Consider the following 22,241-nt stretch of genomic DNA (forward strand, 5'->3'; position numbering starts at 1 on the left):
GCATCTCGTGCTGGGTTTTTTGGTCAGTTCTGTGTGTGATGCCATGGTGTGACACAGAGTTGAACACCTGTAAAAACCCCTTATTTTTCTACATAATTTTTGCAGGCAGATGGATTCTCTGATGTGTTTTGCTGTGCAGCTGGGCTGGCTTGGGTGGTGTAGCCTCTCAAATCAGCTGCAGGGTTCAGGCACTTTGCAATGACAAGCCACAAGCTCAGCTGCAAAAAAGGTCATTTTAGAGCCAGCTTTTCACAGACCTGCAGCACATTCTTTGCAAGCAGTCTGATAATACCTAAACTTGATGTTCCAACTCATAATATTAAAAGCAGCATTCTCAACAATAAATATGTAAGCCCAAGAGGTAATGGAGTAATTGTCAACACTGTACTTTTGATTATAGTAAAGCTTCTAAACACTTTGAAAATGAGGTGTGAGCACCTGCTGAAGGAACAGCCTGCTGTGGCTCATTGTAAAGGGTTTTTCTTCTGTGGCCAGGAGCCTTTTGTGGCAGATGAATACATTGAACGCCTGGCATGGAGAACACCTGGGGGAGGTTCCAGAGGTGGAGAAGCTTTCGATCCGAAAAGGTAAAAATGAAACTGCACAATGGTCAAAGTGGATGTATCTCTAATTGTACTGTTTTATTCCACGTATAATAACAAGTGTGTAGTGGTGCTGGGTGTCCAAGGAGGTTTTCATGTGGGAGAATTGCTAACATTTGTGATTATCCAGAACTAATTATTCAGTAATAAGAGTAGGGAAAGTCACTTTCTGATTGAGACCTTTTGAAAGAAGGAGAATTGATGTTGTTTGTGCTTGTCAGACGTGAATGTTCCTAAGTACTGGAGTTGCTGGATTCCAGCATAATGTGAGGCCTCACTGCTGTGATAGTTAAGCCAATTTAATGAGTTTCTTACTTTAGTTTCCTGAGCTGCCTTGTTTTAAGACACAATAGTTTGCAAATAAAAGGCATAAAAAGGTAGAACAGCAAGAGAGGCAGCTCTGGGGATGAGATCTCACGATGAGATAATCTGATTTACTAAAATGTCAGAAAATTAACCTGACACAGTCAAAGGACATTTCTTCTGGATCACTCTGGCTCTTTGGAGGCATGTGAGAAGAGAAAGGATATTTCTGGATTTCTGTCAAGATGCTGAACCCTTTGCATTCAGTCGGGGGCCTGTATCCTATGTAGAACTTCACTATGATTTAAGCAGGAGGAAGCCTGGAAATACACAACATTGTCTGGAGCTCTTTCTCCATTATTATGTCCAGTATATACATTAGGGTAGTTCATGATTTGTACCAATTCCTACTCAGTTTAACAGATTTTCTGCATTTCTGATGGTTTTCTTTGTGTCAAATTCTGTGAGGCACTTTCATATTTTTCAGGACAGGCAGGCAAAACCTGCAAAAGTAAATATTTTTCTTGTGGCATCTTCTAGTATTGGGCAGGGAGCCAAAATTAATAATAAAGAAGAGATAGATCTTTTGGTGCCCATTTTTTTTCTTTTCTATTTTTAGAATATGCAGCTTTTGTTTGCTAGAAGGAGTGTTGGAGTCTTTATTTCTCTTCTGAAAACCTGACCAACAGCTGCCTCTTCTGCTTCTTTCCTTTCTCAATATATTGAGCAGCATTGCTGAATAAGTGCTGAGTTGACACAAGACCTGTTTAAAAAACAAACCCCAGCCTGAATCAGTTTGTTAAAATTAACAGAGACTGCCTGCATTTCTCTAGGCTTTTGTTAGAAAGAATGCTTCGTGTCACTGTTTAAATTTGATTTTCAATATACTTCTGTAAACTTAGATGTGTTCCTTGTGGTTTTCTGTGGAATCTGCTGCAATTTGCTTGCTCTTGGGCTTCTGGCAAGCAGGGAATGAAGGAAAGGAGTCACCAACATGTGCCTCTGTCCAATTTTCTTTAAGTTGTGCCTTCAAGTAACTGACTGGTCTAAAAGCCTCTTCTGACATTAAACCTGGACAGCAAAGTGCTGAAATGTTTCAGATGTTTTCAGTTCTTAGCTTGAGTTTTATGGCTGTGGAGGATCTGGGAATAATCCATTCCTTGACCAGTGGCTGGGATATTTAGAAAAGTAAGAGCTGAAAATATGACTGAAATGGGACAGAATGGACAAAAACAGGAATGAAAGAGAGAGATGTTGAGAATAGAATGAAAAGAACAGAAGGAATTCAAGAATTCATTCAGATGTACTGTGATTGGGAGGAGTAAAATGTGAGCCTGAAAGAAAAGTTAATGATGGGAAAGGGCAGAAAAAACCCTCTAAAATGGGTATAGGAAGAAGTGAAGTCAGAACAACATTATGAAATTATGGTTGTTTCTGTTAATTATTGATAATTACTTATTGTAATGCTGATTTCCTACTTTACAGTAATATGTACATAATATTTTTCTGTTATATCCCTTACACTGAAGGGATATAGTGGCCTAAGCTTTCTTTTTCCATATGAGACTTATTTAGGGAAGATGGGATGTAGAGATTTCTGTATCTGGGGCAGAGCCACATGCTTGAGTAATTGATAATTTGGTTTTCCTCTCTCCTTTGGCCTGCCATGCACAGAGTTTTTATGTTGTCATAGAGTGGTACACAACCAGGGGGATGTAGTTTGAAACAAAATTTTAGAAACAGAATTTTTCTAAAATAATGTTATATATAATAATAATATTTTCTAAAATATTTACATGTAAAATTTAAATCTGTTTATTAATTTAAATCTACAATCTAGAAACATTTCTAAGTTGGATGTGGTTAGATCAGCCTTGTGTGCAAGTTGCTTTTTTTTGAGGTGTTTTAAACTCTTCAAAGGACAGTGTCTTTCGAACTAAAGTCTGTTTTCCTGTATTTTATTCTAAATCAGATTATTGGAAGAATTTGTAAATCATATCCAAGAATTACAGGTAATGGATGAAAGGATTCAGAGGAAGGTGGAGAAACTAGAACAACAGTGCCAGAAGGAAGCAAAGGAGTTTGCCAAGAAAGTGCAAGAGCTGCAGAAAAGCAACCAGGTAAATCCAAAGGGTAGTCAGTGGGCAGCTGTGCAAGTTTTCAAAGCATCCTCTGCTCCTTTCACTTTTTTTGGTACAGGGTGTTGCTGTTAGAGATAAGAATAAAGAGGGCTTGGTGACAGTTTCTCCTGTCAAAGGAGGCTTATCTGCATGTTCCATTGATGAGCCTTAGCAATGCTGAAAGTGAGCAGTCATCACAATAATTTTAAGGAAGACACTAAACTTTGAGTTGTGTGTAATTAATTAGTTAGCAGTTCTGAGCAGCTCTGTGGTTCTGAGATGCAGCACCTGGGCTTCTTCCTGAAGGAAACCTTGTGTTTCCTGAAGTGCATGAAATGGAAATCCTGAGTTCAGTGTCTGTGTTCTCCAGGTTGCCTTCCAACACTTCCAAGAACTGGATGAGCACATCAGCTATGTGGCAACCAAGGTCTGTCACCTTGGCGACCAGCTGGAGGGGGTAAACACGCCTCGGCAACGGGCTGTGGAGGCTCAGAAGCTGATGAAATACTTTAATGAGTTTCTGGATGGAGAGCTGAAGTCTGATGTTTTTACAAACTCTGAAAAGGTAAGAGCTGTCAGCGGGATGAAAGCAGTTCAAAGCATCGAGCGGGACTGCCCTAATTACAAGCTGCTACCATGACTTACCATGGTCAGACTTCAAACCACTGAGTGACTGACTTGTTAAAGTTTCATTGTTCTGAAATGTAAATTAACAACACTGGGCTGCAGATTGCTGATAAAGCATTTGTATTCAGTGACGCTTAATGTGGCAATGTTGGCATTTTTCATTTTATGAAATTATCGGAGATTTGGGAAACGCTGGGAGGGCAACTTTGGAGTGCAGTACAATATCTGCCTCTTTCCTTTGAACCCCTTGCTTAGATCCATCCTGTAAAGCAGAACATTTCTGAATGCAGCTTCTTTGTGCAACTTTGCTCTGTTGGGTCAGTCCACTGGCCTTGGATACCTTTTTGTCACAGCATGCCTTTGGGCTTTGTATAGTCCTGTGGTTATGTCTCCACCCTTGGAATTTAGAGGAACCAGGCAGGAAAACTTCAAAGAAATGTTCAAGCATTTTGTTTTTCTTGTGCTTCAAGAGTACATTTATGAAGCAAATACAGTCTGAGTGGTGTGACAAACAGAAATAAACTGAAGGAAAAGAATCCAGCTCTAAGCAAAAGGACACATTGGATTTCCCAATGCAGTTTAAGTAAAGTTGTTGGTTTGGGTTTGTTGAGGGGTTTTTTTGTGTGATATATCCTGAAGAATCTTCCTTCCCTCCTTAAATTCTGTGCAGTGGTATGGCTGTAGTCAGGAATTATAATATGTGGAAACAGCAAAAACTTGATTTGCACATTCAGCAAAAAAAATATATGTGCTTGAAATGCAGCTCATGGAAGACCTGAGGACAGGTTAATAGTCACCCCCTCCCCACTGAGCTGGAGGTATCTCTCAGGGAAATGAAAAGCTAATCATTTTATGTAGTTGTATTCTCGAGGAGTCACTTGCACAGTGACTTTGGATTCATGGTCTGTGGATACATGGTAATTACCAGTTGATTGCTTGCCCTAATTCAAGAGGGAGCAGAGAAAAACTTCCCTGATTTCCAAGGGAAACAGAAAGGTTTCAGCATACTGGAAGTTCTTCTCTGGACAGCCTTTCCCAGAGCTGCATAAATTTTTTCTTTTCTTTTTTCCTAAGGAGTAATAAAACATGCATTTTACAAATATTTAGTGGCAGCATGGTGAATAAGAAAACATAAGTTAGAGAATGATGTGTTGTCTGCTCAAGAGGATCAAAGAATTCATTTGTAAATTAAAGTTTAATGATACATTCTGTTGGAGGACCAGAAAAATTTGGTAGATAAATAGAGTAGACCTGGAAATTTGTAAACAAATGAATCTCTGTACACCTCAAAGAATAATAAGATAGTTATCAAATCTGGAGGAAAACAAATGTAAAGACCTTGACTCTTGTGTCAGTCCGCAGGGAGAGCGTGTGGGAACACAAGATTTTGTGGATACAAATTATTTTACTGAGGCTAATTTCAGCCAGGTGGATTCTTTAACTTTTTACCTCCTAGTTTAAACAATAACTTGAAGAAGTGTTTGTAAAAGAACCTGCCCAGACAGGAGCTGTTACATCTTAATGCATCTTTGTAGTAAAAATACTTCTAAAGTATGAGATGGTAACAAATATTCTTAAATGTGAGACTTTAGTGCTTTGTCAGTGTCTTCTGATCTTCAAACTGATGGGGGTTTTAGATAATGTTATGGGGGATGTTATGATTTTTTGTGCTCTGCCAGGCCTCACAAGTGTGGACTTTTCTTTTGAGACATTGAGGGGATACTGTGAAAGGAGAGGCACAAAAAAGAACATGGTACAGTTATGGTCTAATTGTTACTTTTCTCAATAGTGTGTGTTCTTAAAATCTGTTGGATTCCTTTCTTTCCCTACACTCCATTTGTTGGCTCCCACTTTCTTGCAGTCATACTGAGCAATTTCAGACTTACCTCTGTGAAAGTTTTCCTTGCTGGCTTTGTCCCTTTCTGTGCATTGTGTCTTCATCCTCTGAATCCTTATGATTTCCCTTGTGCTGCCAGCTAATCAGTCTTTCTCCTGTACTGAAGAATCTTGAAGTGAGCAAATCATTCCATTCAAGACAATTAAACTGTCAAAATTATCATGCAACAACATTGTCCTGCTTAATATGTTTACTATTTTTCTTGTGTCTATTTCTCTGTTTATGTTCTGTACTTAATATTATTTCATTATGCCTTTTCTCTTGTGCATGTTTTGTGTTAAGATTCTCCCTTGCCATTATTTCTCCATGATTTTTCAGCTGTTTTTTCCCATATACATTATAGCCTTTAAGTTGTATTTTGCAGAATTGGTATTTATATTGGTTTTAATGGTTTACAGAAGCCTGATTCAATTGAAAATTAAAGATGTCCGGGTTTAAGCAGAAACCATGGAGAATTGATTTGTCATGGCTTCTCTTGTGCATAGAAAAAGTCCCGAATTCAATAAAATCTAAGTTAGTTAAAGCTATTGTGTGAAAAGGAGACAAAGAAAATGTCGTGTTTGTGGGGTTTCTTGGTTGGTTTTTTTTTGTTTGTTCTGATTTTGTAGCTTTGGTGAATAACTGCTCGTATATAGACAATTCTATTGATCCCAGTTGTTAGGTATTAATGTTGCTGCAAGCTAATAGAAATAACTGCTCTTTCATTGGATTTATTTGAGGAGTGTAGCAGCTTCTGCCTTAAGAGGCTATTGTAAGCTGACAGTTCAAAACATAAGCTGCTCTTAATAGTCAGAATGGATACACTTTGAGTGCCCCTATTTTTGCTGAACAACCAGCCTGGTGTGATGCCTGTGCTCTCTATTCTTACCTGTGTGTCTGCTTCTATTCTTGAGAAGTTTTAATCCAGCCTGCTCTAAGTGGTGGCAGAATAGGATTTCATTACTTCCTTCCCTCTCACTTCAGTTCCCTGGATCATCAGTAATTGGAAGAACAGGATAAACTGCATATTCTCCATGTTCTCCATTGTGTCAGCTTATAAAGCTTTTAGTCATCAAATAGTTCAGGTTGCAAGAGATCTCTGAGACCCTCAAATCCAACCATTCCCCCAGCACTGCCAAGGCCACCACTAACCCATATCCCCAAGTGCCACATCCACACAGCTTTTAAATCCCTCCAGGGATGGGGGCTCCACCACTGCCCTGGGCAGCTGTGCCAGTGACAACCCCTTCCATGAAGGATTTTTGCCTAACATGAATATAAACCTCCCCTGGGACAACTTGAGGCTTTTTCCTCTTGTCCTGTCCCTGTTCCTGGGAGCAGAGCCTGATTTCCCCCGGCTGTCCCCTCCTGTCAGGAGCTGTGCAGAGCCACAAGGTCCCCCTGAGCCTCCTTTTCTCCAGGCTGAGCCCCTTCCCAGCTCCCTCAGCAGCTCCTCATCAGATGTGCTCCAGCTATGTCAGCTTTGGCCCAGTCAGCACTGATTAAATCCACTCGGGTTCAGTTGCAACCAGCTGCCTTCCCCACACTTTGAAATTTGTGTTTTGTGTAATTTCATTCAGCCTAACGAAGCAGTCACTGAGCACTTCCTGTGCTGACTGGTGGTGGAAGAATAATTGATAACAGGTTCTGCTGCCCAGAAGGGTTCTGCTGCTGAGCAGAGCACAGGTTTGCATGCTGTGTTACCTATTTATGAACTTTTGTATTCATGCAGCTATTCTTATTTTGTAGCTGTATAATTACCTGACTCCCATCTTGATTTTTGCTTTAGACTTCAGAGTTTGTAATTTCTAGTACCTCCTACATTTCTCCTTCTTTGGAAGAATGCTCTGCTTTGTTCCCCTTTTTCCCTTTTCTCCCCTCTGCATTCCAAGCATGGTCAAGGCTTTTTTTTGGTGTGAGCTCTTTGTCCAGACAGCTCACACACCTCCACAGACATCCCCAATGAGAACATGTAATGTGACTTTTCATCATATTTTGACCTATATTACTTTATGTTAAAGAAAAAAATACCTTAAGCATCTTAAAAGTACATATGGGAACTTGAAGGGGCTGATCTTTTCCACGGGTATGTCAACTCAACCAGCTTTAGAGATAGGAACTTTGTGTATGAAAATTGGACAGTGCAGGGGGAGGAAAGGAGCAGCCCCAAATCAGACCTTCTCTAATGACTCTATCATGTTTTCCTCTCACCAGATTAAAGAGGCAGCTGATATTATTCAGAAATTGCATTTGATTGCACAGGAACTGCCTTTTGACAGGTAAAAATCTATCTGAACATCTTTTTAAGAGAGAAAATCTTTGCACAGCTGTGGCTTTCCTGATGCCTCCCTTGTCTGCCCTTTTGGTGCTGTGCTTAGTGATTCACGGAGCTTTTGAGCTGGATTGTGTGCTTATTTCTCTCTCCTCTATTCTCAAATTTGTGTTCAGGCACTCGTGTTGTAGGATCATCTTTACATACACATCCTAAACTGCTTAACAGACTTTTAATGGGATAATTTTGCTTTGCTGACTTAATGCTAGATTTGAATTAGATGCTTGTAGGTTTTTAGGGATATAAAGCGGGGAACTTTTCTGTCGTCTTTGTGCTGCATGTTTTCATTTTTAAGCAGAGTGCCTGCTGTTCATGATCCAGGATGCCTGTGATTTCTCATGTGATGTGGATTTGAATTTAATCGTGCTATTTTTTTTTTGTTGTTAACAGGTTTTCTGAAGTAAAATCAAAGATAGCAAGTAAGTTATCTATCCAGTTCAATCCATATTGCTGTATTTGAATTGTTAAAGATGATTAAAGAAGTAAGCAATACTGTCAGTATTACAGTTTTTGCCTGAATTACGTAGCTTGATGGATTTTTGTTGTTATCCCCTTTTCTCTCCAGGTAAGTACCACGATTTAGAGTGCCAGTTAATTCAAGAGTTTACCAGTGCTCAGCGCAGAGGAGAAATCTCCAGAATGAGAGAAGTAGCAGCAGTTTTGCTTCACTTTAAGGTAAAAACTGAGGGGTTTAATTTAAATACGTGAATAAAACCGACCCACGGTACAATAAGTGCCTGTTTTGAGTGACTGTATTTGCGTGGGCACATCCCTCATGTCAGATAATGTGTCACTTCAGGACTGAGGTGTTCAATCTGAAATCAAGTGCAGGGGAATAAAGGAGGCAGATGAGGGGGATTGGGGGCAGCATCAGTGCAGAACTTTCTGAGATAATCTCTTCTTGCATGGGTGTGACCTGACTTTCATGCTTGAGAAAGAATGTTGAAACTTGAGGTACAGATCCATGTAGAGTGGTGGTAAGTGGAGTTATGTTAGATGTATAACAAAAATGGGTTTGGGAAAGTCTGTGCTTTGAATGAATTCTGTTTGGGTTTTTTTTTTAAGTAACTTTTTCACAGGTATTGTATTTCCTTGATTTCATTTTGCACTGAAAGCGTGAACAACCTGCTCTAACCCTGAGTTGTTTTGCTCCTTCCACAGGGCTATTCCCACTGTGTTGATGTGTACATAAAACAGTGTCAAGAGGTAACACAGTTTGTTTTACATCATTTCTTTATTTATATTACATTATTGACTTATTTAGTCCTATAGGTTGTTGTAAATATATTCTAAAAGGTGCTTCTCAATCTCTAGGGTGCATTCCTGAGGAATGATGTCTTTGAAGATGCAGCCATTCTCTGCCAGAGAGTGAATAAGCAAGTGGGAGAAATCTTCAGCAATCCAGAGACGGTGCTAGCCAAACTCATTCAGAATATCTTTGAAGTTAAACTTCAGGTATTTCAAATTTTAACACATGGAAGTTCATTGAGGAACCTCTTAATAAAAAAATGTTTTATCTAGTTATAGCAGTTAATGAGCATTTACAGTATTTGTAATCTTCATATGAGGGTGTAAAATGAACTCATTGCTCTGTAACAATTCAGACAGATAATCAAGCCCATATCAAATAAATCTGTTTGTGCTCTGAGTGCAGGGTGACTGCAAATACTCAAACTCAATATGTAAAATTGTTAGGGAATTGCTGTGTTCATTGGGTAATTCATGAGATGTCATATACGAGTTTGATTTCTTCTCCATGCCCCCTACCAAGAATATGTCAGGAAAAGAACTTCTACATTTCATATCTTTAATTTGCTCATTCTTGGATTTGGGTGTCATGTGTGAGGTTAGCCTTGTATAAGTGAAAATAATTTATGTTGGGAATACTGTCTTGCAGCTAATGCAATATTTATGAAAATCTAGAATAATTGAAAATACTAAGTTTTTCATCCTGCAAATACACTCACTTAAGTTCTTAAAGTCAACAGCATGGCTTTCCTTGCTAAAGGCAATTTTCCTGTAGATGTTATTCTCACAGTGTAGAGATTGAGCCTGTGTTTCAACCCCAATTTTGTGTGTCAGCTTTGAATTAGTATTTTATGACAAATAGTATTTTTGTCCAAATATTCAATGATGAGAAGGCTCTAAGCTTGTATCTGCTTTGTGTATGTATTATGATAAGCAAATATGTAACCATCTCCTTTGCCTGTTGTCAACTGCAGAAATGCAGAAATGCCCTGAGGCCTCTGGTGCTTTTAATTCCTAAATTGAGGGGGTTTTGTGTTAGTTGGTCAGACATATTTTCAAAGCCATCTGTCTTTTGTTTTTGCTTCACACATTACTGTTCTGTATTATTAAATCACTTTCTTCTACAGGTGCATTTAACTCTCTCTGTGCATAATGCAGGAGTTAGAGGTTTAAAAACAAAGGAGAGATGAATTTCCTTTAAGTAAGATCTGCACTTTGCAGGAAATTCTATATAATCTAGGAGGCAGTGAGTATGACAGGTGGTTGTCAGTTATCTTCTAACAGATGTACCAAATTTTGCAGAGTTATGTGAAGGACCAGCTGGAGGAACACAGGAAATCAGATGCAGAACAGTATCTTAACAATCTCTATGATCTATATACAAGGTATTTATATCTCAATGATAAAATTATTGGATTGAAGCTATTGGAAAATAAACAGATTTCTTGTCAAGGAAAAGAAGCCAAAAATGTAAACCTCTCATAAAAGCCAAATTTTTTTTATGTCTATTAACCTTTACAGTGATGGGTTTCCTAAGGAAAATTTAAAATGGCCATTATTATTTTCAATGGGTATTATGGTGATCTTCAAGAGTAATTTTAAAACTGTGCAAAAGCCAGTCCTCCCTATCTCACTGGCAACTTGATTGCAGTGGTGCTGTGTGTAATTAAACCTGAATTACGTGAAATTCTTTACTTAAATGCAAAACTGCTCCGAGTCTTAATCACCATCAGGGTTCTGTTGTGCTGTGTACTTTACAAACATGTAATGCTGTAATTCATCCACGTTCAACCTTTTCCTCCCCTTCCCTTCTTTGTTTCTTTTGCATAAAGAACCACTAATCTGTCAAGCAAATTGATGGAATTTAACTTGGGTACTGATAAGCAGACTTTCTTGTCTAAGCTTATCAAGGCCATTTTCATTTCCTACTTGGAGAATTACATTGAGGTGGAAATTGGCTATTTGAAAAGTAGGAGTGCTATGATTCTGCAGCGCTATTATGATTCCAAAAACCACCAGAAGAGGTCCATTGGCACTGGAGGGTAAGTTCCTTTGGGGAAATTTGGTAATTTGGAAGTGGAAGGGAGGTGGTGAGGGGAGAAAGGCTGTATTTGCCGTGTCAGATGCACAGTGATGAACTGCCAAAGACCTACAGCTTTTGATAATTTGCTTTCACTTAATGTTCTGCTCAAAAGTGTGTTGCTCTCAGTACATGTGAAATGTACTCAGTGCATGGTATTTGTACATGCTGGAAATGAAAAATACCAGTTAAACCTATGTTTCAACTTAGGACCCAGATCCACAAAAGGACTGAAGCAAAACTAAGGTACCTAAAGCATGTATATGTGTGTATCTAAAAGCATACATTTTTTTTCACCTGCCCAGGTCTTGTGGTCCCCTCCCAAGACCTAGGAAGGGGAAAAGACCATAGCAATGTCAGTGAGAAAGCTCTTAGTGAGCCCAGAAGATGCAATGGACTTAGAGAAAGGTAAAACAAGACTTCATTATCCTCAGGGTAGAAAAACTAATGAAGGAGTAGTGAGAAGTGGGATAGGAAGTATTAAAACTTGAGTGAAGCAGAGGTGCTAAGGCTGCTGCACCTTTGAAAGAGCTGCTGGGTTTAGTGTGTCAGGAGCGAGGAATAATATGGAAAAAGCAGCAGTGAAGTAATTAAAAAAAAAAAGCAAAGATGAAAATTTAATTTTCTTGGGGAAAATTAAATTTATTGTAGTGTGTAACTGTATGGGTTGTTTTATGCATGGAAATGTGTCGAAGCATGCTTGACTAAATAAAGGACTGCTGAGATAATGGCTGAGGATGAGAGGATTTGTGGGTGTGGATGAGATAGGAAGCTCTCATTAGTGTTTGGAAAGTGCAGTGTGGCAGAGTGGAAGGAGGCTAAATTTGTCCACAGAGCAGAAGTGCTGTAGGATTCCAGTGAAATCCCTCATCCCACAAAGGGAATAGCTGCTCCCATGTGTGAATGTGCCACTCCACAACACAGTTACCATGGAATCAGAGGTGATAGTTTTGCATTTACTGGCAATTTTTGTTTTTTAAAGCTTGCAAGACTTGTCTTAATGCTTGCAAATCCTAAACTGTGTCTTGGGTCCTGTTTTTTGAGTTAACAACTAAAAGATCCTAAATTGTTGTTGAGTTTGAGTACCAAAACTTCCACCTGGTGAAATCTTCTTGGGGTCTGTCTTTGTTCCAGTATTCAAGACCTCAAAGAGAGACTAAGGCAACGAACAAACCTCCCCCTGGGGCCAAGCATTGACACACATGGGGAAACTTTCCTGTCACAAGATGTGGTGGTGAACCTTTTGCAAGAAACCAAACAAGCTTTTGAAAGATGTCACAGGGTAAGTTTGCTTCCTGTGATCTCCCTTAGTGGTATCAGTTTGTGTGGGAGATTAAGTCTCAAGCTTAAGTTTTTGGTTGAGGTGTGATAGGAAGAGGAAAGGACATCTTTAAATTGTCTCTTGTGTTTTTCATGGAAATGGAGCCACAGTGGAGGCTGAGGGTTTGGTTTTCCATGTGGATCTAGTTGTAATTTGTGAGTATTAATGCTGGCTGGTTTTGGAGGAAGTGGGGAACTTACTGGCCACATTGCTTTTCTTGCTAAATTAGACCCAAAACCTGAGAAACCTTTAGTGTGGTTTTCTTTTCCTGTTTTAAAAATACACTGAATAGTTCAACAGTTGTTTTCCTGCCTCAAGTGTAATTTCTTCATACATTAGTGAGTGATCACCAATAAAATGCTGAGAGGAATAGTCTTAAACATTATTTACCTTGGTAACAGTCTACAGTTCTTTAAATGCTGCAGTCTAACGTAAAAAAGGTATTTTACTTCTGATTAAATTGCTAGTTTTACTGCCTGTCAATCATCTTTGTCTGGTACTTGGTGTAAATTAAAACCCTTGAAATTTAATTGCAGACTTAAATGTGATTTTTTTTTTATTAGCTAAACACACTGATTTCTAGGAAATTTTAATTCCTTTAACATTCTCAGTGAGCTCAGGGCAGAAAAACTTCAGATATTTAGATGTTTTAATATTTAATAAACTTAATGGGGCCAAAGACAGAACAGGGTACAGACACAGGACTGTTACCTGCACACCCTTGGGATCATCACCTTCCTCAGGAGGAAAATCAGTGACTGTAGGGCAAGCAGGTAGATCATTATTTTTCTCAATGTCGTAGTTGCTAGAAGCAGTTGTTAAATTCATGATATAAACTGGTTTTTTTTCCACATGTGCACAACCTTTTGTTTCTGCCTTTCTGTTGGGATCAGATTTAATATAAATGATTTTAAAATAATTGTATTTGAGTGGAATCCCTAATGGATCTTGGCGCGTAAGGAGATTTCCAAAATTAGGGTTTTAGAATTTAGGGGGTTTGTGGTCAAAGCAATTCACTGTGCAAAAGATAAGCTAGTCCCTGGCCAACTAATTGTGGTATTTATGTCACATAGCAGATGTGTGCAGGGTTCTGCCAGCTGTGACTGCTTTAGGAACAATAAATTGATAGTTCTGATGTAGCCATATATTGAAACATTTCACTGTTTGGGAGTCTCTGTTGTTGGGGTTTTGAGTTTTTGGGGGCAAAACACAGCAGAAATGTTTGGTGAGTGTTGTGTAAATTACCTGGGGTTGGAGCAGTAATCTTTCTTCCTCCAAGCTTTATAAAAGTCTTCACCTAATTCCTTAGGAACCAAAGCTGTTTTTCCTAGGTACAAAAGCCCTGTCACGTTTTTCTTTAGAAAAGGGATTTACTGACAGGTTGCTGTCCGAAATCCCACGTTGCTTACAGCTCATCAAAGTCCAGATGCTGAGTGTAAACGTGGGCATTGCTGCACTTAATAAAAGTGTTCATGCTCCATTGACTCCAGCTGAACTGTGCTAAATGTAGCCCAGGTTCAGCTGCATTATTTTTGCTCCAGGGATAAAAGAGCACAAACTGGAGGTCCAGCTAACCCAGTGTCCTGCTTCTGGCTGTGGCCAGTGCCAGGAGAGTATTAAAAGAATAAAAATACAGGGTATGCATAGAGTAATCTCTTCTGTATGCGTTTTCCCAGCATCCAGTGGCATGCAGGTTAGGTAGTCCTTGAGACTGCATCTGGAAAACTGTTGTGAGGACTATTAATTAATATCTTTTTATTGTTACTCTCATTATTATTAGAAACTGTTAATGCTTTTGTTTATTGTAGCATCTTGTGGCAGCTTCAGTTTATCTGTAAATGCTGAAGGGTGTATTGAGATTATAGGCTGTTTCTGAATAATTCTCTGTATGGATACTTTTCATTTCAAGTAAAATTCCAATTATTCTGGAATACTTGTTACATTTTAAGCTTATCCCCTATGCAATATCCAATAAACTTTCAAATCCATGTAGAACTGACCTTTAGGATATTTTTCTTCTTTTTCTTTAAAGCTCTCTGATCCCTCTGACTTACCCAAGAATGCTTTCAGAATTTTTTCTCTGCTTGTAGAGTTCTTGTGTACTGAACACATCGATTACGCATTAGAAACAGGCCTTGCTGGTGAGTACAGTATTTCCTGAGCATTTCATCTCCTTGGCCTTTCTGTGCACATGATCTTTGCTGTGCCTTATTGATTGGCCTTGTTCAGGATGTGTTGGGTAAATTAAATCTGGTTTGTGTCTTTGGGGGTCGACATTTAATGGCTTCTGAAGTGTAACTTTCATTTGGGGAATCGATGCACAGATGGAAATGTGCTTGTGTCTTTAGAAACATTTTTATCACAGAATTTGGGACATCAGCATTCCCTACCTCTGCATTCTGTGTCATAACAAGAGAATATTTTTGTATTGAATCTTAATGTTTATAGGAATTCCTGCTTGTTTGTATATTTGTGTGCTCAGAGTGAGAGTAAATAAGAAAACTGCTTGTTTAAAGAAGTTAAAATCTTCTTAAGACAGTGAGAACCTGTCTGTCTTGTAAGACAGCATCAGACTCACATTCTGAAGTTTTTAAATCAACTGCTCTGTTTTATTCAAAAATGTGATCAGTAGGATATTTCTGTGCTTATGCTTGTTACCAATATGAGCTAGGAGGAGAATTCTATATATGGCACCGTGGTAAATTTTTGAAACTCTAAGCCTGTGATTTAAGCATTCATGGAAGAAATCTGCATATTTAAAAAGTCATCATGCTAATTATAAGAACTGCATATCGTTACAATTCTAATGAAGCCTTCTTTGCTTTAGGCATTCCCTCTTCTGATTCAAAGAACGCAAATCTTTATTTCTTGGATGTTGTCCACCAGGCCAATACTATTTTCCATTTATTTGACAAGCAGTTCAATGATCATCTGATGCCACTGATCAGGTGAACCTTTGTTTTGATAACATTTCCTCTGGCCTTTTTTTTTTTTTGGTGAAGAAAGCAATTTTTTTTTTTATTTCTCATCTCTGTTAAGAAGAGTTTGTGCTTGGAGTAGTTCAACTTGGTATTGTGAAAAATACTCTTGTGGGAGGGGGAAGAAGGGAAATTTAAACAAATTGATTCCTTTGGAAAGAAATGGGAGATGGTGAGCTCCAGGAATATTGATAGGAAGGAAAGACACGTTGCTCCTTGGAGATTTTGCTGCTGCATTCCAGGTGGTTCCCAAGGGGGTTTGTGGCTGTGCCCTTTTCCTGCTGGGGTGGGAAATCTTCACTAGATCCTGTTGGAAGCAGCAAACCCAGCAGACAAAATCATTTTCATATTTTAACACTGTCACACATCTTCTATACTGTTGCAGTTCTTCTCCTAAATTATCTGAATGCCTTCAGAAGAAAAAGGATATCATAGAACAAATGGAAGTGAAGCTGGATATGGGCATTGATAGGCAAGTAGAGATTAAAACTTTCTCTTAATCTTTTAAACCACACCTTTGTGAAATATGTTAACTGGCCTTTTAAGCATTAATTATTCCTGAACTCAAAATTGATATTTTCCATTCTTTTTAAACAGATCAACATACATTATTTGGCCTAGGAAATTTAGATTTTATGTGGTTAGGGGGTGATGTTTTCCATGGCAGATTTCTGACCCATAAATCCTTCTGGAAGGATGTTAAAGGATTTTGCTTATGTTGAAAGAGTGCAATAATTCACTGTTGCCTTATTGTCTCAAAATGGTGTTTTTCTGCTTTGAAAGAGGGAGAAATGATGATTGAAATAGGTTAAACACTTGCAGGATTTCCATTAGGAGCAAGGTTTGACAAAAATAGGTTAAATGATTTGCTGGTATCTGTGCAGTGCTATGGATTAGACCGAGTCGTGGAAGTCTGGAGACCTGGAATAATTTTGATTCTGACATTGACTTGCTTTGAGGTTGTGACTCATTTAATCTTTTTTCTATTTCTCAGAATAAAAATGAGGGGATAGCTGTAAAAATTGCAAATTAAAATTCAGCTGTTTTGCAGCAGAGGAAAATAATAAACTAACGAGCTTAATATTAGGAAATGGAGCTGTTGTGTGATGCCCTACTTTTGATTTGGTGTATTATTTTCTGCAAGTGCAAGGAGAAAGGTGGAAATAGGGGATGTAAGGTGGCAATTGAGATTTTAGCTGCTCCTGCTGCAGGTGAACTTAGAGGTTTAAACACAAAGTTGGAAATACTTGAAGCACTGAGGCCACGAGCTCAGATCTAGACAGATACAGGTCATTCATCAGTATTACAATGGTTTATATCTGTTTATGTTAAATAATTCATCTTTTAAAGACTTAGGAGACAGTACATTCAATGGTTTGTGGGTGAGGAATTCAAAAAAATTGTGTTTCAGCACATCATAAAGAGAGATTAGTTTTGAGATGAACATTGCATGTAAAATGTGTTTGTGGGGCTGTTTCATGCTGCTTTGTGGTGCCACTGATGCTGTTGAGAATTGATTGTCTTGCTTAAAAAAATGAGTTTAAAAAATAAAGCAAATTTTTGAAACATTGATGGTTTCAGCTTTATCCAATCTGGAAAAGTCCAAGTGCAGCTTCTCGAAAACCATTCCCAGCAATTATCTACCTCAGTATTAGTCATTTATTAGCCAAACGGAATTAGTTTAACTGGCTTTCTCTCAGTATGCATTTTGTGTAAACAGCCTTCTGGGAGTATTTATTCCAATGGAAATTGAGGAGAATGCAAGATATTATTTCTTTAAATTTCTGGTGGTATGTGGACTGTGGAGTGAAGTAAATCTGAGATACAAGCCTGAGCTCTATGCATAGGGAAAAGAGGAGTTTGTTCCCTCTCTGCATATGTATATTCTTCACCCCACCCCAGCATGAATCCTTCAAGGCCTGGAATGTTCTCTTTGGGATGGTTGGGAGGATGAGGGGGATGAAGGAAAGGGGAGGAGAAGAGAAGAGAGCCAGGGGGATGTTCCTGGCCAAGGTGGATAATGGGAGAGGTTTGCAGCCTCTGTCGCCTGCTTTGCTGCTTGACCTTTGCTTTGGACTCAAAGGAAAGCAAGGCCCTGACCTTAGATAATGTTCTGAACAGATAAATCCTATAAAAGAGAAATAACTCATACTGTAAAACCCCATTAGATTTCTGGGAACAAGAGAAATACCAAGCTCTGGCAAAGGAAGAAGTTTCTTCTTCCCTCTCACTCTTCCTTCATTTTCCAAGTGTTTTCTGATGCTTGCCTCTGTCTAATATGCAATGTGATCTAATTCTGCTAAACTCCTTGGAATGTCTCCTTTGGATTCTCTGTGTGTTGAAGGATGCTATGCAATTTCTCTGAAGAGCTGGATTTGAATGGATTACCTCACAATTAATGTGTCCCCTTTAAAAGCAGCATGACAGCTGAACTAAGAGGAAAGAGTTTTTAAGTTTTTTTTTTTTTTTTGGCTGATGCTCCTTTCTCTAACTGATTTCATAAAATCAAGCAGATCTTCTCTGTAGAAAAATGTTAGATGCTGGGTTTTTTCCCCTCATTGCTTTATGCTGCTTAGTTTTGTCCAGAATTGTGTCAGTAGATATAAATACAAAAGTCAAGTAAATGAAAAAGTTCCCCTCAAAACCCAGTCTGTATTTGTACCTTTACAGGACACTGAATTGTATGATTGGACAGATGAAGCACATCTTGGCTGCAGAGCAAAAGAAGACAGATTTCAAACCAGAAGATGAAAACAATGTTCTGATTCAATATACAAATGTAAGTAACCAAAGGCCCAGCTCATGAGTGTTATCCTTACCAAACTCCCATTAGATAACATGTGTATTTACTTCATTTACTTCCATTTTGCACCAAGCACCTCCAAACTCTGTTGTGGACTATTTTCTCAAGCTGAAAAAGAACAGGAGTAGTTTTTATCTGGTGTCAGACACAAATCAGTGGGTGCTGGAGGAACTGGCACATTCTCTCCCCTCCCAAGAGGCCCAAATTTGGAACAAGGCTTTTAGCTGATAATTAGCTTTAAGCTATCAGTTTCAGAAAATCAATTATCAAGTACTCTCCAGTTGCTGGGTGCTTTTTGCTCTCAGAATGGCAGGAACCTGGCAAAGCATCACAGGTTCAGCAAGAGCATTTTGCTGCACAGTGGTGTCTCTCCAGTGAGTGTGTCTGCGTCCCGGCTCAGGGGCTGCTGGGGGGCTCACATCAGGGAAAAAGACAGGGAGGAGTAGGAAACAAACTCCATGGGAAGAAGTGAGAGCATTCCCTGACTGCCTGCAGCCAGGTGGGAATGGGAGAAGTGCAGCTGTAGGACATGGAGTGTGGTGCTCTGTGTGAAGGGTGAAAATCCCTATATGGCTGTTAATTTGGATTTATAATTGTGACTCACAAGAGGCTTTTAATCATGTACCAAATTAAAAATCCAAATTAAAATGTTCTATTCTGAACTGATATGAACTATAACTTAATTGAATATTTTCTTGCATCCATATTTCTACTTGCATTTTTCCATCTTTGTGTGGCAAATATAAAGAAATGTGAAAAATTTTTAACCGGAGAATAAACTTTTACAAACACATCACTGAGATTAATCAAAGTTAGCAACTGATGTTCAAGCTATGATGTGGAAGAAAGCAGATTACCCAATTCTTATTTACTTCTTTTTATTTTTATTAATCTAGGCTTGTGTCAAAGTCTGTGGCTATGTTAGAAAACAGGTGGAAAAGATCAGGAATTCCATGGATGGCAAGAATGTGGACACGGTTTTGATGGAGCTCGGGGTTCGCTTCCATCGCCTCATCTACGAGCACCTACAGCAATATTCCTACAGCTGCATGGGAGGAATGCTGGCCATTTGTGATGTGGCTGAGTACAGGAAGTGTGCCAAAGACTTCAAGGTGAGCCTGTCCGTGAGGAGGGAGTGAATCCTCTCCTGGGAGGAAGAGTTTTGAAGATGTAGATGGATGTTCTGTTATAAGGTTTCAAGCAACTCTAATTATTTCTGCTTTTTTCCTTTGTTTCCTCTTGCCCACAGATTGCACTGGTCTTACAGCTCTTTGATACCCTGCATGCACTTTGCAACCTTCTGGTTGTAGCCCCAGATAATTTGAAGCAGGTTTGCTCAGGAGAACAGCTTGCTAACCTGGACAAGAACATCCTTCACTCCTTTGTCCAGCTGCGTGTCGACTACAGGTCTGCTCGTCTGGCTCGCCACTTCAGCTGAGAGCATGGCAGGAAACCTTGCACCTTTGGGCAGCCTCAGTTGTTAGAAAGCACAGGGAATTATTTCTTACCAACCATGGGTGTGACTTCTGTGGGACAGTGACTGTTCAGGATAAAGCAGCAGCCATATTTAAACCTGACCATGTAGAAGGCGAGCAGGTAAAAATCTGGATGGTGTTTCATGTTAGCTCAAGTTCTCCCAGTGAAGAATTTCACAAATCTACTTGCTACTGATTTTTTTTTTTTTAAATTGGAAACATGTTGGTGTAGGAGAGCAAATGGTGCATTGAAAGTATTTTAGTCTTCAATATTGAATTATCAGATACCGTTTGTTAGACTTGAACTACAGAGCATAGCGTAGGTAATGGATTACATAGAATAGACCAGTGTAAAAACATTCTTCATCAATTTTAATGACTTAGACTTCAGCACAGCTAATCATAATCAAATTATCTTTGATTGGTGTTTCTAAGTCATTTCTTTCATTTAAAACGTTATCCTGCTCAATGTAATTTCTTGCTCTAATTAATTAGCTTGGAATTTCTTTGAGATGTAGGAGTAAAACACTATCCCAGAAAGACATAATTTATTCATTGTGTAGCATTCTAAACAGAACTAAAATGGTGAAAAGTTTTGGAATTTTTTTTTTTTATTATTTTTGGTTCTTTGGCTTTGGGGTTTTTTACGTAACAGTCAAGGGCCCACTGGAATGTACTGGCATTGTATGATCTGACATTATTGTTTCTGTTTGATACCAGCACACTGAATTTTATATATGCTCCTGAAGTAAATGCAGCTGCCTTGCCTAAGGCATCCTCATTACAAGTGAAGGTGCCCATTGTTGGGTTACGATAAAAGAACTTTTTCTCCCGTCTTATTTTGTATGTAAATAAATTCAAATTCTAATGAAGTGAAAGGATAAAATGTAGCCCAGTTTTTCCTATGTGGCTCCAGCAGAAACCTAGAGTGGCAAATTCTCATTCTGAAGAGAATTGATCCTCAGTGCCTGAGCAATATAAAATGTTGACGTGTGTGTGCAAGCTGCTCTTCCACTGATCCTAACTTTGATATTGGACAGAGGCTCCTCTGTGTCTGTTGTGCTCCAGGGTTTATCCAGGAGTGCCTGACATGGACCCACAGAGTGCATTCAGTGAACTGAAGCAACAGCAGAGTTTGAAACATCTGGGGTGGCTTTTCCACAAGCAGCTGGAAATTGTTGTAAATAGACCTTTTTTTTCAGAGTGGGCTCTTGTGGAAGCCAGGTTGGAACTGCAGTGGAACAAATCCTTCCTTCTACTGTGGGCTCAGCACGTTACGGAAACTTCTTTGTCTCCCACCTCCAGAGCAGCATTTCTATCCATTCACTTTATGGGTTGGTCAAAGGATTTTATTTTCCTCTTCTGTTAATGAATTCCCAGGTGGGGTCAATATTGACAAGACTTGTTGGAACTTCTCTTGCTTAGCTGGGGTTCTCCTGCTTCATTTTGGATTTGGGGGAGCATTCTGTCAATAAACAAGGGAATGGATGCCAGCCTGGCTCCCAGGATCCAGGGAGTCTGGCCGGGCTGCCCTGCTGTGTTCCTTGGCCATGGCAAAGCCACAAAGGGGTTTGGACTCTGGAGGAGGCACCTGCTTGTACTGCTGCCATTTTTGTTCCGAAAGCTCTGATGTGAATTCAGATGATACCTCTCTGTTACCTCTGTAACTGAAAGCCAACAATTTTAAGGCTGTGGTTTTATGAACCAATACAAAGTCTTTCTACAAAAAAAAAAAAAAAAAGTGTCAATTTGCTAACACTTCAGAACAGTGAACATCATCTTGAGATTGCAGATCACAGAAGTGCTTCAGAATTTGTTGTATGACTGTTTGAATTTTTTTAAGGTTGTATGAAATGTATTTACCATATCCCTTGCTTTATTAGCTGTGTTTTCCATGCATATGCTCAGTGCAATATTTCCATTACGCCTGTTAACAGGAGGCAGCAAAAAGTAGGTGAACACTTAGATATGTAAACTCTTCCTCAATAAAAAGAATTCCTTCCAGATACTTTTTTCATTTCATTTCCATGTTCCTCAAAGATATTTATACTCAATTGTATAAGCCCTTCTATTTAAAGAAAAAAAAGAATAAAAGTAATTTTACTGACCAAATTTATCACTGGTGTGAGCTTTTTCCTTCCTTTAAAAAACCTCCCCGTGCACACACTGAAAGTTTCTATTTCTGGAGAAGTTTCTATTTCTGGAGAAGGCTGCATCGTCAGTAAGTTTAATTTTATAATACAAGTTGGATTGGGATGGGGTCGGGGAACTGTAATTTTCACACTTTTCTAAGTTTAGAGCTCTTATAGCATATAATTTAGAAAAATATTTCCAGTGGCTTATGAATGCAATAAAATAGTATCTAAAATACAAATATGCCTTTTAATGTTCATATAATGAGTTAAAGTATTGCCTGTCTAATGTTCCCTCCTACAACACAGGCATTTATTTATCAGGCTGGCAGCCAAACCTGGGA

At 38.9% G+C, this 22,241-nt stretch overlaps 1 protein-coding gene across 1 annotated transcript in view; it reads left to right on the forward strand.

The window, feature by feature from the left end:
• The window catches only part of EXOC5 (exocyst complex component 5), a 30,260-nt gene extending 8,379 nt beyond the window's left edge, over positions 1-21,881 (forward strand). The window contains exons 2-18 of the mRNA XM_063399616.1: positions 496-587; positions 2,878-3,025; positions 3,396-3,590; positions 7,743-7,807; positions 8,251-8,279; positions 8,426-8,535; positions 9,022-9,066; positions 9,175-9,315; positions 10,411-10,493; positions 10,941-11,150; positions 12,323-12,470; positions 14,542-14,650; positions 15,337-15,457; positions 15,873-15,959; positions 18,158-18,266; positions 19,187-19,402; positions 19,540-21,881. Coding sequence (XP_063255686.1) covers positions 496-587; positions 2,878-3,025; positions 3,396-3,590; positions 7,743-7,807; positions 8,251-8,279; positions 8,426-8,535; positions 9,022-9,066; positions 9,175-9,315; positions 10,411-10,493; positions 10,941-11,150; positions 12,323-12,470; positions 14,542-14,650; positions 15,337-15,457; positions 15,873-15,959; positions 18,158-18,266; positions 19,187-19,402; positions 19,540-19,728 — 2,097 coding nt within the window. The 3' untranslated portion in view covers positions 19,729-21,881. The remainder of the gene's footprint in view (positions 1-495; positions 588-2,877; positions 3,026-3,395; positions 3,591-7,742; positions 7,808-8,250; positions 8,280-8,425; positions 8,536-9,021; positions 9,067-9,174; positions 9,316-10,410; positions 10,494-10,940; positions 11,151-12,322; positions 12,471-14,541; positions 14,651-15,336; positions 15,458-15,872; positions 15,960-18,157; positions 18,267-19,186; positions 19,403-19,539) is intronic.
• The last annotated feature ends 360 nt before the right edge of the window (positions 21,882-22,241 follow it).

The sequence above is a fragment of the Prinia subflava genome, chromosome 5 (genome assembly GCF_021018805.1).
Source record: "Prinia subflava isolate CZ2003 ecotype Zambia chromosome 5, Cam_Psub_1.2, whole genome shotgun sequence".
Taxonomy (NCBI): Eukaryota; Metazoa; Chordata; class Aves; order Passeriformes; family Cisticolidae; genus Prinia; species Prinia subflava.